General features: G+C 38.6%; 3 protein-coding genes and 1 long non-coding RNA gene across 5 annotated transcripts; 2 read left to right on the top strand and 2 right to left on the bottom strand.

The window, feature by feature from the left end:
• The first annotated feature begins 3,607 nt into the window (after nt 1-3,607).
• Nucleotides 3,608-3,977, top strand: LOC117384414 (uncharacterized). The gene is made up of 2 exons (XR_008648999.1): nt 3,608-3,822; nt 3,899-3,977. It is a non-coding gene; the product is annotated as an uncharacterized LOC117384414 (long non-coding RNA).
• A 1,662-nt stretch (nt 3,978-5,639) lies between these two features.
• Nucleotides 5,640-6,233, bottom strand: LOC117384410 (hepcidin-like). Its single transcript, XM_033981734.2, has 3 exons — nt 6,055-6,233; nt 5,898-5,978; nt 5,640-5,789 (listed from the first exon to the last, which is right to left on the bottom strand). Exons 1-3 carry the CDS (start codon nt 6,139-6,141, stop codon nt 5,691-5,693), a joined length of 267 nt encoding a protein of 88 aa, XP_033837625.1. The 5' UTR covers nt 6,142-6,233; the 3' UTR covers nt 5,640-5,690.
• A 725-nt stretch (nt 6,234-6,958) lies between these two features.
• Nucleotides 6,959-14,033, top strand: LOC117384412 (hepcidin-like). 2 transcript variants are annotated; one of them, XM_033981737.1, is made up of 3 exons: nt 6,959-7,139; nt 7,216-7,296; nt 13,934-14,033. In XM_033981737.1, the coding sequence occupies exons 1-3, from the start codon at nt 7,053-7,055 to the stop codon at nt 14,030-14,032; spliced, it is 267 nt and encodes an 88-aa protein (XP_033837628.1). In that variant the 5' UTR covers nt 6,959-7,052; the 3' UTR covers nt 14,033. The 2 variants fall into 2 exon arrangements, with proteins under 2 accessions (XP_033837628.1, XP_033837627.1); XM_033981736.2 differs by lacking the exon at nt 13,934-14,033 and adding an exon at nt 7,404-7,588.
• LOC117384411 (hepcidin-like) lies at nt 8,959-9,552 on the bottom strand. Its single transcript, XM_033981735.2, has 3 exons — nt 9,374-9,552; nt 9,217-9,297; nt 8,959-9,108 (listed from the first exon to the last, which is right to left on the bottom strand). The coding sequence occupies exons 1-3, from the start codon at nt 9,458-9,460 to the stop codon at nt 9,010-9,012; spliced, it is 267 nt and encodes an 88-aa protein (XP_033837626.1). The 5' UTR covers nt 9,461-9,552; the 3' UTR covers nt 8,959-9,009.
• Nucleotides 14,034-15,520: the final 1,487 nt, after the last annotated feature.

Raw genomic sequence — 15,520 nt, 5'->3', positions numbered from 1 at the left:
GTGTTTTATGTGACTTCATTAACTTTCCAGAGACATATAAATTCTAACGCTAATTTTGGTCTCAATATTATGTTTAATGAGATGTAGAGAGCAGATAGTACTGCACAAATGAGCTCTTTCCTCTCCAGATGTTTCCTACTTTGTTTACTACTTTTAGCCCAGATGCTATATCACAGCTCCCCAGCCAAACAACATTCACTATGGCTGCTATAAGCAATGTGTTAGTCTGTCATTAAGCACGGGAGAGAGTGAAAAGAGAGTGACTGAAGACCCTTTTTTGGCACAAGACCACAGATTTCTGGCTTCCTTGCTTCACAAACATTTTTATAGTCATGACAGGCTATGACAAAACAACCGCCCCACTACGCCACACTAGAGACGTCTAAATTTAACATCAACCAATAGAAAAATGTAAACAGTAATACGTGGGTTAATTATTGAGCCAAATTAGAGGTATAGTCCATTCTTTTAAGCTTGACCACATAACTCCCACAATATAAAAAACAGACACTGTAAAAATAGTGGTATATTGTGAGAGTAAATAATCTCTCTGTATCTGGCTGTGATACAGGCCCAGGTCTGTGTAGTTAGAATAATAATGTTGGCAGCTTAGCAGTTGTAGAAGTAGTAGTTGTAGTAGCACAAGCAGTGATTTTGGAAAAGCAGTTTAGCTTGAATGCATATTTTGTACTACTAACACTAGCACACACATATAGGAAATTGTAGAAGTACTTTTCAACCTGAATCTATGTAATGGATTAGACACACAATGACCATAGATGGTTTGCCCACTCATTTGTGCCATGTTATGTACACCCAGTATTTACAGACTCCTACCCAGCTCTAGATCACTAAGATGCTGTGTTTGTGTTTATCTAGTGCAGAATGTTTCATGTGGTAGTCATTTAGCCTTGTGGTTGACCCTGGTCCTGCCCCTACAGCGCCCCTCATCACCCTCTGCAAAGCCACATCTAGGCAGGAGCTTCTAGGGGTTAAGTTGTTGATAAACTCTTAAGTAAAATTCTATATCTAAAGGTACTGCCTATTTCTTGACTTTGGAGACAAATTAATCTAGACTTACAACTTTAGATTGAAGTTTTGACAATCATAATAGAAATATGCCATAGCAGTTGCGTATATGTTTAATGTAGTAAAAGTAATTATTGTATTGACAGTATTATCTTTTTTCAAATAAAATACCATAAAATTGCATATATTTTCCTCTGTAGGTCCTTAAATTGATTGCCACAAAAACGCTGTGCCCTTTGACCTTTTGCAGCAGACATCATCCCTGTTACAAGCTTCCACAATAAAAAGCAAGTGTGCCATAATGAGTGCTGCTTTATTCACATACATCCGAGTGAAAACATTTATTGGACTAATTACCCTGGTCTCCATATTGGAGTTTCTTCCTGTGTTACACATGCTTTGGCAGGCTTCCCAGTATTGTGTCAGAACCATTACCTCAAGACCAACTGCAAACACACAACTGGAATGAGCAGTGAGAGTGAGAAAGCAGACAAAATAAGATGGAGTACAGGACTGTTCAAAATTATTAGTTAGCTGTTATGAATGACCCTGTATGTTATTAAGTACAAATATATCTTTTTTTTATGTCATTACAATTTTACAGTCCTAAAAATACACCTAATAATATCAATATTGTATGTTATTGTAGGCTGCTTCTAATACAATATGTTAATATGAATACTGGTAATAATGCAATTGTTTCTATATTAATACTCCCTCATATGAATATGGTGTTTTTCATTTCATTTTGTTGGTCCATTGACATATGTAGTGCATGTTTACACTACGCAGAAAACCACATTTTTTGTAACTTGGTTTAGTTTGATCATTTGATTCACACATGGTCATTGAATTCACTTTGTTTTTCCACTACTACAGGCCTCACCTGGTTAGGGACATTGACTCTAACACTGTCTTTTTCAATATAGAAACATAACAGCAAGAACATACAATTTGTGAGCACCCAAAATCTAACAACAAAGGATTTCACACACAAGTCAAACAGGGAGAAGGGTCTCAGCAGAGCACAGAGTGTGTGATTAGAGACACCATACAGTGTAGTGTATATCCAGTGGGATGTTGTGGAAATGTCTTGACTGCTTTTCAAGAACACATTACATATTGTAGTTGTTTTGATGTATTTGCTATTCTGACATCTCTAAGTATCAGTAAAATGCCACAAAATCCAGTGTGCACATTTATTTCAATTCTATTTTTTTACAAAAAAATATTTCAATATATCAACTGGTTTGGGACACAGCTCTTCCAGCCCCAGTTGTATAAGTGTATGAAGCCCATTTGCAGACTGTAACCAGTGATTCCCTGTGGTCCCTGAGAAATGGACTGAGAGCTGTAGTGTCAAATTAATGAAAAAGCACAGGAAAACACATGACTAGAGTCTGAGAGGTTTCATGGTAAAACCTGCTTTTGGAGAATGACTAGCCAGTTTTGAATGCATTTGGCTGACATAAGATTTTGTTTAGGAAATCTATACCTCTCTTTGGGATTCTGTGTGAGCTGTTTTGCAAATGTCAATTTTCAATCGAAAAGTGTGTCAAAGTAATTGAATAAAACTGTAATGCCCTTTGCTCTCAGTCACAGAGGACTGCCCACTGGAGGGTTAGGGCAAAGCCAATATTGTGAAATAGTTACAAACACTTGTGTGTGTATATATAGCAATATAGCTTCAGGAATAAATGTCAGCATGTGTGCTTTCAGGTAACAGCACTCACTTAATCTCTGAGTACTGGTGAAGAACTAAGTGACAAATACAGAAAGCCATCCCTTTCCATTTACAAACATTGTAAGTTGTGTATGTTATGACAGTACAGTACATCTTAAACATATTACTGACAATACAATTTCCCTTCTCTTCTTTGTTCCGCTGTGGCAATACAGTATAGACACTATCCTGCAGTTATGGAACTTGTGCATGTGGTTGGAGACTGGTCTCAGTTCTTGAGTGTGATGGAGGGCTGTGTGAATTCTGCTGTATTTATACTGACACTGGGAGACTGTTGCCTCATCAGGGAAAGCACACTTCACCTGAAGGGTCAGTGGATGCAACTCTTCCCGTAAATGTGAACAAAATGACAATAATTGAGAAATTCCTGTTCTATAGATACAGAACATAGTGTCCAAAAACATTTTACACAACTATAAAAAACACACTATTGAAGAGCCAGTTATTTCCTCAGGAGCAGTCTGGTCATTTACTCTTATAAAATCACAACACTGCAATACATTTAGCATCAAAACCATAAGACCATAGTTAACTTTAAAACAGCACTATAGCCACACTTACTCTTTCATACTCTAAATGTAATTCTGTTGTTACTTATGACAGTGACAGTAAATCCTTGAATCTTCATCATCAAACAGACTTACACATATGAAGACATTACATTTTATTCACATTAAAACAGCAAAAGATCATCCGGAATAAGTGGAAGTTCAGTGTATGTTTTAAAAGCAAAAATGTGAGTCCCTTTTGTTCAGGACACTTTGAAAATTGACCACATTTATGGGAAAAGTTACATCCACTTATCCTTCAGGTAAAATACATTTTCCCTGATGAGGCAACAGTCTCCCAGTGTCAGTATAAATACAGCAGAATTCACACAGCCCTCCATCACACTCAAGAACTGAGACCAGTCTCCAACCACATCCACAAGTCCAGTTTGTGAGAGCTCCAGCAGACCCAACATGAAGACTGTGAGAGTGGCTGTTGCTGTGGCTCTGCTGTTTGCATTTGTCTGGATCCAGGAGAGTTCTGCACAACCGCACTCTCAGGTAAGAGTCAGGAGATCTGTGCCACTGTCCAGAGGTTATTAGGGCCGCTCTCATTAAAGACACTGTATGATCTTAGATGGTAGAGATGGAGCAGCCTGAGGACGTGGACATTCCAGTTGAGCTGAAAGCAGAAGAAGTGTCAGTGGACGCCATGACAGTGAGTCTTTCTGTAGTTCATATTCTCTGTGACAGTATATCTTTTACTTATATTTATACTATATAAAATGTATGTATTATTATGGCTAATACATGTTTCTTGTGCAGAGTCCGTACTTCAGGAGTAGACAGAAGAGAGGCTTTAAGTGTAAATTCTGCTGTGGCTGCTGCACTCCTGGAGTCTGTGGAGTCTGCTGCAGATTCTGAGCACATGTCCATCAACAAACAACTGAGACCTTTCTGTAATGATTTAGATTTTTTAAATAAACATTTTCTCAATTCCAAAAACATGCTTGTAATTGAATCATTTGGTTCATTTATTCACGGAAATTTGTTTTGGCCAATTATGGTTTTGTTTTTCATTTTATTTTTTTTTTATAAATTGAAAATACATTTATTGAAACATTCAGTATAGTCATAGTCAATGAAAAATAATTATACATTTCATTTAAAATTTGATTAGAGTTCTGAACAACATGTGAAGCAGCAGTGGATTTTAATAGGACCTAACTGTCATCTTCCACACAGATGTTTGTTCACTGCTTAATGTTTGTTTATATAGGTTTTATATAAATGTCCACATGTGTTCACACAACGGACTGGTTGCTTCCCCGACACTTTCCCAAATGCCTCTTCTTATTCCTTCCTCTGTTCTACTTTTTCTACTCAACAGAGCATATCATGGCCAAAATGTATTTTAGTTTGAATTTCATATTTAACAGTGTTCTAACTTTTAGAACAGAAATTGTACAAAAAGTTTAGGTGCCCGGCCTGTAGGGGCTCTAGGGGGTTCTCTGTTGTCCTCTCCCTCACAGCTCTTTACCTGCTAGATGTAATGGATCATTCTTCCCTGTTGTTCTCTGCCTCTAGCCTGTTCCTCACAGCAGTTACATCTCTGATTATTATTTGACTGGCTTAATTTCTCACTTGAACAATGTTTGAACAAACTGTTGTGAACAGAAGGTAGATTGTATTTTAACTCACTATTTCTCACTATTATGTTTTTATTTGTGTGATTTTAATGTCCTTATTCTGTAAAGCACTTTGAATTACTTTGTGTACGAATTGTGCTATACAAATAAACTTGCCTTGCCTATTTCTGTTCAAATAAGTATTTTCTTTGTTTAAGAAGGATTTTAATTGCCTGGTAAATCCAGAAGGATACCACTCTGTATAATACAGAGACAGATCATTCTGGTCCCCACGTCCTACTCTGCGTCTTGAGTTGAATCAAGTCATCAAGCAAACACACACACACACACCCCCACACACACCCACACACACCCCCCCCCACACACACACACACACCCACACCCCACACACACACACACCCCAACACACACCCCCACACACACGATATTTTTTCCTATCTTTTTTCTTCTTAAGCAGCCATATTTGTTTTGATATATGTTATATATATTGTTGTGTCCTTGATTGGCTAATCCTCCTGTTGATGTCGATATGTTTGTTTGACTGTGACTATACTGAATGTTTCAATAAATCTATTTCCACAAAAACATGAATGAAAAAACAAAGAAACAAAAAACAAAATTTAAAAAAAAATAATAATAATAATGAGCCACAACAATTTTATGTGAAAAAATGAACCAAATGATTCAATTACAAGCATGTTTTTGGAATTGAGAAAATATTTATTTAAAAAATCTAAATCATTACAGAAAGGTCTCAGTTGTTTGTTGATGGACATGTGCTCAGAATCTGCAGCAGACTCCACAGACTCCAGGAGTGCAGCAGCCACAGCAGAATTTACACTTAAAGCCTCTCTTCTGTCTACTCCTGAAGTACGGACTCTGCACAAGAAACATGTATTAGCCATAATAATACATAAATGCTCATATAGTGTAAATATAAGTAAAAGATATACTGTCACAGAGAATATGAACTACAGAAAGACTCACCGTCATGGCGTCCACTGACACTTCTTCTGCTTTCAGCTCAACTGGAATGTCCACGTCCTCAGGCTGCTCCATCTCTGCCATCTAAGATCATACAGTGTCTTTAAAGAGAGCGGCCCTAATAACCTCTGGACAGTGGCACAGATCTCCTGATTCTTACCTGAGAGTGCGGTTGTGCAGAACTCTCCTGGATCCAGACAAATGCAAACAGCAGAGCCACAGCAACAGCCACTCTCACAGTCTTCATGTTGGGTCTGCTGGAGCTCTCACAAACTGGACTTGTGGATGTGGTTGGAGACTGGTCTCAGTTCTTGAGTGTGATGGAGGGCTGTGTGAATTCTGCTGTATTTATACTGACACTGGGAGACTGTTGCCTCATCAGGGAAAGCACACTTCACCTGAAGGGTCAGTGGATGCAACTCTTCCCATAAATACGAACAAAATGACAATAATTGAGAAATTCCTGTCCTATAGATATAGAACATAGTGTCCAAAAACATTTTACACAATTATAAAACCACATTATTGAAGAGCCAGTTATTTCCTCAGGAGCAGTCTGGTCATTTACTCTTGTAAAATCACAACACTGCAATACATTTAGCATCAAAACCATAAGACCATACTTAACATTAAAACAGCACTATAGCCACACTTACTCTTTCATACTCTAAATGTAATTCTGTTGTTACTTGTGACAATGACAGTAAATCCTTGAATCTTCATTTTCAAACAAATCTCAACAGGTTAAAGACATTACAATTTATTCACATTAAAACACACACACACAAAAACACACAGAAACACAAACACACACACACACACGCACACACACGCATGCACGCATGCACCCCCCCCCCCCCCCACACACACACACACACACACACAAACATTCAGAACCATCCTGGAAGTTCAGAGTATGTCTTTTCAGCATAAATGTGAGTCCCTTTTGTTCAGGGACTCAGAATTGATCACATTTATGGGAAGAGTTGCATCCACTGACCCTTCAGGTGAAGTGTGCTTTCCCTGATGAGGCAACAGTCTCCCAGTGTCATTATAAATACAGCAGAATTCACACAGCCCTCCATCACACTCAAGAACTGAGACCAGTCTCCAACCACATCCACAAGTCCAGTTTGTGAGAGCTCCAGCAGACCCAACATGAAGACTGTGAGAGTGGCTGTTGCTGTGGCTCTGCTGTTTGCATTTGTCTGGATCCAGGAGAGTTCTGCACAACCGCACTCTCAGGTAAGAGTCAGGAGATCTGTGCCACTGTCCAGAGGTTATTAGGGCCGCTCTCATTAAAGACACTGTATGATCTTAGATGGCAGAGATGGAGCAGCCTGAGGACGTGGACATTCCAGTTGAGCTGAAAGCAGAAGAAGTGTCAGTGGACGCCATGACGGTGAGTCTCTCTGTAGTTCATATTCTCTGTGACATTATATCTTTTACTTATATTTATACTATATAAAATGTATGTATTATTATGGCTAATACATGTTTCTTGTGCAGAGTCCGTACTTCAGGAGTAGACAGAAGAGAGGCTTTAAGTGTAAATTCTGCTGTGGCTGCTGCACTCCTGGAGTCTGTGGAGTCTGCTGCAGATTCTGAGCACATGTCCATCAACAAACAACTGAGACCTTTCTGTAATGATTTAGATTTTTTAAATAAACATTTTCTCAATTCCAAAAACATGCTTGTAATTGAATCATTTGGTTCATTTATTCACGGAAATTTGTTTTGGCCAATTATGGTTTTGTTTTTCATTTTATTTTTTTTTTATAAATTGAAAATACATTTATTGAAACATTCAGTATAGTCATAGTCAATGAAAAATAATTATACATTTCATTTAAAATTTGATTAGAGTTCTGAACAACATGTGAAGCTGCAGTGGATTTTAATAGGACCTAACTGTCATCTTCCACACAGATGTTTGTTCACTGCTTAATGTTTGTTTATATAGGTTTTATATAAATGTCCACATGTGTTCACACAACGGACTGGTTGCTTCCCCGACACTTTCCCAAATGCCTCTTCTTATTCCTTCCTCTGTTCTACTTTTTCTACTCAACAGAGCATATCATGGCCAAAATGTATTTTAGTTTGAATTTCATATTTAACAGTGTTCTAACTTTTAGAACAGAAATTGTACAAAAAGTTTAGGTGCCCGGCCTGTAGGGGCTCTAGGGGGTTCTCTGTTGTCCTCTCCCTCACAGCTCTTTACCTGCTAGATGTAATGGATCATTCTTCCCTGTTGTTCTCTGCCTCTAGCCTGTTCCTCACAGCAGTTACATCTCTGATTATTATTTGACTGGCTTAATTTCTCACTTGAACAATGTTTGAACAAACTGTTGTGAACAGAAGGTAGATTGTATTTTAACTCACTATTTCTCACTATTATGTTTTTATTTGTGTGATTTTAATGTCCTTATTCTGTAAAGCACTTTGAATTACTTTGTGTACGAATTGTGCTATACAAATAAACTTGCCTTGCCTATTTCTGTTCAAATAAGTATTTTCTTTGTTTAAGAAGGATTTTAATTGCCTGGTAAATCCAGAAGGATACCACTCTGTATAATACAGAGACAGATCATTCTGGTCCCCACGTCCTCCTCTGCGTCTTGAGTTGAATCAAGTCATCAAGCAAACACACACACACACACCCCCACACACACCCACACACACCCCCCCCCCCACACACACACACACCCACACCCCACACACACACACACACCCCAACACACACCCCCACACACACGATATTTTTTCCTATCTTTTTTCTTCTTAAGCAGCCATATTTGTTTTGATATATGTTATATATATTGTTGTGTCCTTGATTGGCTAATCCTCCTGTTGATGTCGATATGTTTGTTTGACTGTGACTATACTGAATGTTTCAATAAATCTATTTCCACAAAAACATGAATGAAAAAACAAAGAAACAAAAAACAAAATTTAAAAAAAAATAATAATAATAATGAGCCACAACAATTTTATGTGAAAAAATGAACCAAATGATTCAATTACAAGCATGTTTTTGGAATTGAGAAAATATTTATTTAAAAAATCTAAATCATTACAGAAAGGTCTCAGTTGTTTGTTGATGGACATGTGCTCAGAATCTGCAGCAGACTCCACAGACTCCAGGAGTGCAGCAGCCACAGCAGAATTTACACTTAAAGCCTCTCTTCTGTCTACTCCTGAAGTACGGACTCTGCACAAGAAACATGTATTAGCCATAATAATACATAAATGCTCATATAGTGTAAATATAAGTAAAAGATATACTGTCACAGAGAATATGAACTACAGAAAGACTCACCGTCATGGCGTCCACTGACACTTCTTCTGCTTTCAGCTCAACTGGAATGTCCACGTCCTCAGGCTGCTCCATCTCTGCCATCTAAGATCATACAGTGTCTTTAAAGAGAGCGGCCCTAATAACCTCTGGACAGTGGCACAGATCTCCTGATTCTTACCTGAGAGTGCGGTTGTGCAGAACTCTCCTGGATCCAGACAAATGCAAACAGCAGAGCCACAGCAACAGCCACTCTCACAGTCTTCATGTTGGGTCTGCTGGAGCTCTCACAAACTGGACTTGTGGATGTGGTTGGAGACTGGTCTCAGTTCTTGAGTGTGATGGAGGGCTGTGTGAATTCTGCTGTATTTATACTGACACTGGGAGACTGTTGCCTCATCAGGGAAAGCACACTTCACCTGAAGGGTCAGTGGATGCAACTCTTCCCATAAATACGAACAAAATGACAATAATTGAGAAATTCCTGTCCTATAGATATAGAACATAGTGTCCAAAAACATTTTACACAATTATAAAACCACATTATTGAAGAGCCAGTTATTTCCTCAGGAGCAGTCTGGTCATTTACTCTTGTAAAATCACAACACTGCAATACATTTAGCATCAAAACCATAAGACCATACTTAACATTAAAACAGCACTATAGCCACACTTACTCTTTCATACTCTAAATGTAATTCTGTTGTTACTTGTGACAATGACAGTAAATCCTTGAATCTTCATTTTCAAACAAATCTCAACAGGTTAAAGACATTACAATTTATTCACATTAAAACACACACACACAAAAACACACAGAAACAAAAACACACACACACGCATGCACCAGCATTTTTAGGCAAGTCAAGGCAAGTCTATTTGTAGACCACAATTCATACACAAAGTAAGTCAAATTGCTTCCCAGAATAAGAACCACAAACAATACACGCAAATCAAAACATAAATAATCATCATAAAATTAACATTAAAAGAGAATAGTGCAGAATAAAAACCTTTCAGTCGTATGTACAGCTAAACAGATCCGGTTTGAGCCTGAATTTAAACATTCTTAAATTGGAGGCCTGTCTGACCTTTTGAGGAAGAGTGTTCCAGATTTTAACACGATAAAACTGAAGCACTTGTTCCCATGTATATTCCTGACTCTGGGCACCAGAAGGATGCCAGTCCCTGGACTCATCAGAGTGTGGGATGGTTCATATGGCACTAACATGTGAGAGATGAACTTTGGTGCTAGGCCATGGAGAGACATGTACACAAGAAGAGTATTTTTCAAGTCTATTCTCTGACCCACAGGAAACAGTGCAGAGACTTGAGCACAGAATTTACGTTCTCATACTTCCTGGATCTAGTCAGGACCCGAGCAGCAGCATTTTGGATGTACTGCAGCTGTCTTAAGGCTCATTTGGAGAGGCTGTTAAGCAGGCCATTACAGTAGTCTAACTTACTGGAGCCAAATGCATTGATAAGTCTCTCTAAGTCCAGTTTTGACAGTATACCTTTTATTTTTGCAATGTTTTTTAGATTGTAAAAAGCTACAGGGAAGACTAAAGGTGCCTGTTGACATTTCCTCTTTATTTCTGTGGGCCCAAAACTATGACTTCAGTCTTGTTTGAGTTTAGTTGGAGAAAGTTGTTTTTGCATCCATAAACGGATCTGTTGGATGCAGTGGCAGAGTGAACCCACTGGTCCACATTCACCAGCTGCCAGTGAGACATAGATCTGACTGACATCTGCATAGTTGTAGTAAGACACATTATTGCTGCATATTAACTGGCCTAGCAGCAGCATGAAGAGATTGAACGAAAGAGGTCCCAAGATTGATCCCTGGGGCACCCCACAGATCAGGGCCATTGTTGAAATTTTACAATTTCAACTAAGTACACACTGTCTTCTAGATACGACTTGAACCAATTTAGTGCAGTACTAGAGATGTCCACCCAATTCTCTAGTCTCTGTAAGAGTATCCCATGATCAACAGTGTCAAAAGCAGCACTTGGACCTAACAGGGTCAAGGCTCAAACTTTGTCTGCATCAGTGTTCAGGCAGATATCATTTGTCACCTTGATAAAAAGCAGTTTCAGTGCTGTGGTAGGGTCTAAAATCTGACTGAGAAACATCAACAGAGGTGTTTCTTTGGAGAAAGTTAATAGGTTGCTGGCAAACAACTTTTTCAAGGACTCAGACTCAGATTTGAGATGGGTTGGTAATTGTTCAGAACTGTGGCATCATGACTGCTCTTTTTAAAAATAGGTTTTCAAAGCTGTTAACCATGCAAGTGAGTGGTGCTAGCAAACTGTTGAGCAGACTTTAGAAATCTAGTGGTTAACACATCGAGACACCATGTAGATGTCAGTTACAGGTGCAAGTGAGTCACCTCTAACACCTCACGCAGACTGCATCCAGTCCATCTGCGACTCTCCTGTTGGACTGGTTTAGTTGAGGTGTGACATTTACATGAGAACCAGGAGCTCTGCTGTATAGTGTGCTCACCACCTTTGAAACTGCACGTGCGAGACCGATTTACAAAATGATTTACTTATTAAGTAAAAAGGCTTCGGCTCCGACGTCCGGCAAAAATAATATCAGACGGATTTGATTGGGAGCTCCACGGCACCTCTGCTGACACCACCGGACTGCATGCTGTGCCGTCTGAGCTCCTCTCGTTTATGTACTATACAGAATACTTGCAGCCACTGGACTGGAGCTACACCACATGCAGTCTAAGCCCAGGGTTAGTGTCTCGGTGGCTGCAGAGTTGTTATTTGCGTTGTGGAACTGATGGCATTTTTGATGCTCTGAACCTTGTCATTAAAGAATACTGCAAACTCATTGCACTTAGATGTGGAAATTTGTTTTAACAGCAGCAGAGTCTGAGGCATTCTTCATCTGTTTAATGTTGCAAATAGGACTTGAGAGTTGTTATTACAGCTTCCAATAATGACCGAAAAATACCTCTCCCTTGTTCTACGTAAACTGTGGTTGTACATGTGCATCTTTTCTCTGTAAGCCTCATAATGAACCTGGAGCTTTGACTTCGGACCTCTGGCACTCCCTTTTCTGTGCCCTGACCGAGTCATCATTCCTCCATTTTGCTTCTTACTTATTTTTTAACCATTTTAACCATCGGTGCAATGGTTTCCAAAACATTCAAAACACAAGTTACAAAGTTCAACAAATCATCAATATTAGAACATGAGACATTTTACAAGTGTATCATTTCCATGAACAGTGTACCTGTGTTATCATTTCTGTGTCTCCTTCGAACAACTGCAGGACGAGATGCTGGTTTGGGAATAACAGAATAGTAATAACAGTAATAGGTCGAAGAAGACAAAGAAATTATCAGACAGAGCAACATCCACCACATTGACATTTGAAATATTTACTATTTACTGCCCTTCTGTTAACCACTACATGGGCCTCAGCCTGATATTACCTTTATCATAACTACGTTATGGGACAGCAGAGGCCCTCTGTTACTTATATTTATACTATATGAGCATTTATGTATTATTATTGCCAGGGTCGACCCTACCTTTCAGGGGGTCCTAAGCTGAATTGTCTCTGGGGCCCCCTTCAGTGGCTCAACTATTGATGATTCACATTTGACAACATTATGACTCTGCTCTCTCACCTTGACCTATTGTATTTGTGTTCATATGACCAACATCAGACTGAAAACATCCAGAATGTTGCAACTACTATAGTCACAAAAACAGCAGACAAACATGTAGAGGGGGGTCTGGGTTTGTGCAATGCCTCCAAAAAAAATTGAAATTCTAGACATTTTTCCTGGTTTCTCGTGGATTTTAATGTGTTCCAGTTGGCAGTGGGCTTCCATTTACATTATAAAACGCAGAGGTGGGTAGAATTAAAAGCCAAATGTTGTAATCAGGTAGTAGTAGACTTCAAAATATTATTGGCTACTCACATAGAGGTACAAAGTAGTGCTTCATCCAGAACTTTTGCTCAAGTAAGAGTAAACGTATGGTGTCATAACACTATTACAAAAAAAAAAAAAAAAAAAAAAGGTTACTCATGTAAATGTAGCCTAGAGTAACTGAGTACTATCCACCTCTGACAAAAAATGACCAACTATGATCACTATATTATAACCACAGTTAGCAGTTGTGTATTATATAAACGGCCATCTTCACTGTTTGATCCTGGCATGCCATGTCCATTAGAGTAATAAACTGTAAGTACGGTTATTTCGAGGCCTTTCACCATCTTTCCCAAAACAATCATCTTCTTGTGTTCTTGATGCATTTCCCAACTTAAGATCACTAACTTTCAATCTAACTTCAGTCATACAATCTAACTAAAACAGTTAGTCTGTATGACTGAGGGATTACACCATAAATCCATGGATTACACAGCCTTTCAAATATACCTCAGCTGCCTCAGACACCTTGCAACTGAGTAAACACATAGCTGCCCACACATATGCCTGTCTCCAAAACAAATGTAGGCAGCAGCAGATATTTTGCTGCTACAGATATAAAACAAACAATCAAACACATTTAATTGTTTTAGAGGGATATTTAGGCTGCTGTAAACACATGTTCTATTTCCAATAGAACTTTAAAAATTATATTATTTTCAATAATATAATATAGGCTCCAAGACCCCCGGGTAGCCTCGGGGCCCTAAGCAGCTGCTTAGTCTTTTTATAGGCGGGGCTGGCCCTGATTATTGGTCATATATGTTTTGTGTGCAGAGTCCGTACTTCAGGAGCAGAGAGAAGAGAGGCTTTAAGTGTAAATTCTGCTGTGGCTGCTGCACTCCTGGAGTCTGTGGAGTCTGCTGCAGATTTTGAAGAAGATGTTTTTCACCTAATTTCAACACTAAAAAACATTTTCTAAAATAAAATAATAAAAAAATATTTGGTTGAGAAATGTTTTTATTATCATATTCTCATATTGTAAATTATCTATAATATGTTTTGTGTTTACTTGTTAAAATAGAGAAGACACAAATAGGAAAAAGGCAGTTGTCCAATGATTGAACTGTTGTTAGTTGAGTACACAGAGACCTGAAGGGGGTTTTCTCACATATTGATTAGAGCCACAGTTGTGTTTGTTGACACAGCATTTATCATGTTTTACCATAAATACATAGGGCTTTCTTGGTGTTTCACAAAAAAACTATTTAAATGTGGGCAAATGTAAATGTGTAAGTTTGGATATACTCAATACTCGATACTGATTATGATACCACAATGAAGATAAGAATGCTCCTTTTTTGTAATAAAATTTTCATATACAAAATACTTTATTTCTTTATCTTAGCATGAGATCTTATATTTGTTCTGATAAAGCTCAAGATCATACTAAAACTGTTCAAGAATGTTTAGATTTTGTTCTGTTAATGTGATCTTTTGCGGTATTGAAATTTGCTCAAATAAACATCTGGTTTTGATATTAGTTTTAGTATCTATTAATATCTGATTTTTGATACTTTTGACAACATTAATTTAAAATAAAAAAGGAAAACGGGAAGTTATTAGCCATATATGGGCCTTCAACAAACTTCCTGAGACACAGTGGTGGTGGTCTGCTCTAATCCACCTCTACACCTCCTGCTGCTTGGGTTGGTGAGGTATGGCATCTCACTATGGTGGCACACTTTAACTGTTATGTTATTCAGCTGCATCACACCTCACATGCTCTATAAGGGCCACAGGGGTCACATAAACAGTCTGTTGTTAGTGCCAGGCCTAAATCATTAGGAAACACCCTTACTCTGATCAAATCAGCAATGAAACTTATAAGTTCAATATGTGGCATTAGAACAATAGCAGTTCTGTGCTTTTATTCCTGTCATTAAACTGTAGTTATAATTTCATTCAGCTCATACAAGCAGCATGTAGAGCCCGTATAAGTTTACACAGGGCAGCAGTGTGGTGCCTCACAGTGTGTAACAGGCCTAAGCCAGTGCCAGGCCTCGCGCCCAGACGGATGCCCTGCACGCCCCCATCCCACAGAGCCACTGCCAAACCACACAAGGAGATAGTAAATGAGAGTACTGCTTCCTCCCTCGGCCAGCACACATGCACCATGTGGTTTGTTTTATCTGACTCACACGAGGAACAATGGCGGCATGTAGCAGAGGCAGCAATTAGAGGCCTGTTCATCTATATAAACGGCACTGCAGCAGCTCAATAAACCTACAACCTATAGTCTCTGTTAGGACTATGCACTGGAGTACACGGGTGGTAATGTGCATAATACAAGATGTTATTCTTGTTTCCATTTGTTGACGCTCTTAAACAGCAGTGAGCCACAAAAATACAAATAATGAGTTT

The sequence above is a fragment of the Periophthalmus magnuspinnatus genome, chromosome 16, assembly GCF_009829125.3.
Source record: "Periophthalmus magnuspinnatus isolate fPerMag1 chromosome 16, fPerMag1.2.pri, whole genome shotgun sequence".
Classification (NCBI taxonomy): domain Eukaryota; kingdom Metazoa; phylum Chordata; class Actinopteri; order Gobiiformes; family Gobiidae; genus Periophthalmus; species Periophthalmus magnuspinnatus.
Note: the sequence above shows the minus strand (reverse complement) of the source record. Positions and strands in the feature narration are given on the sequence as shown.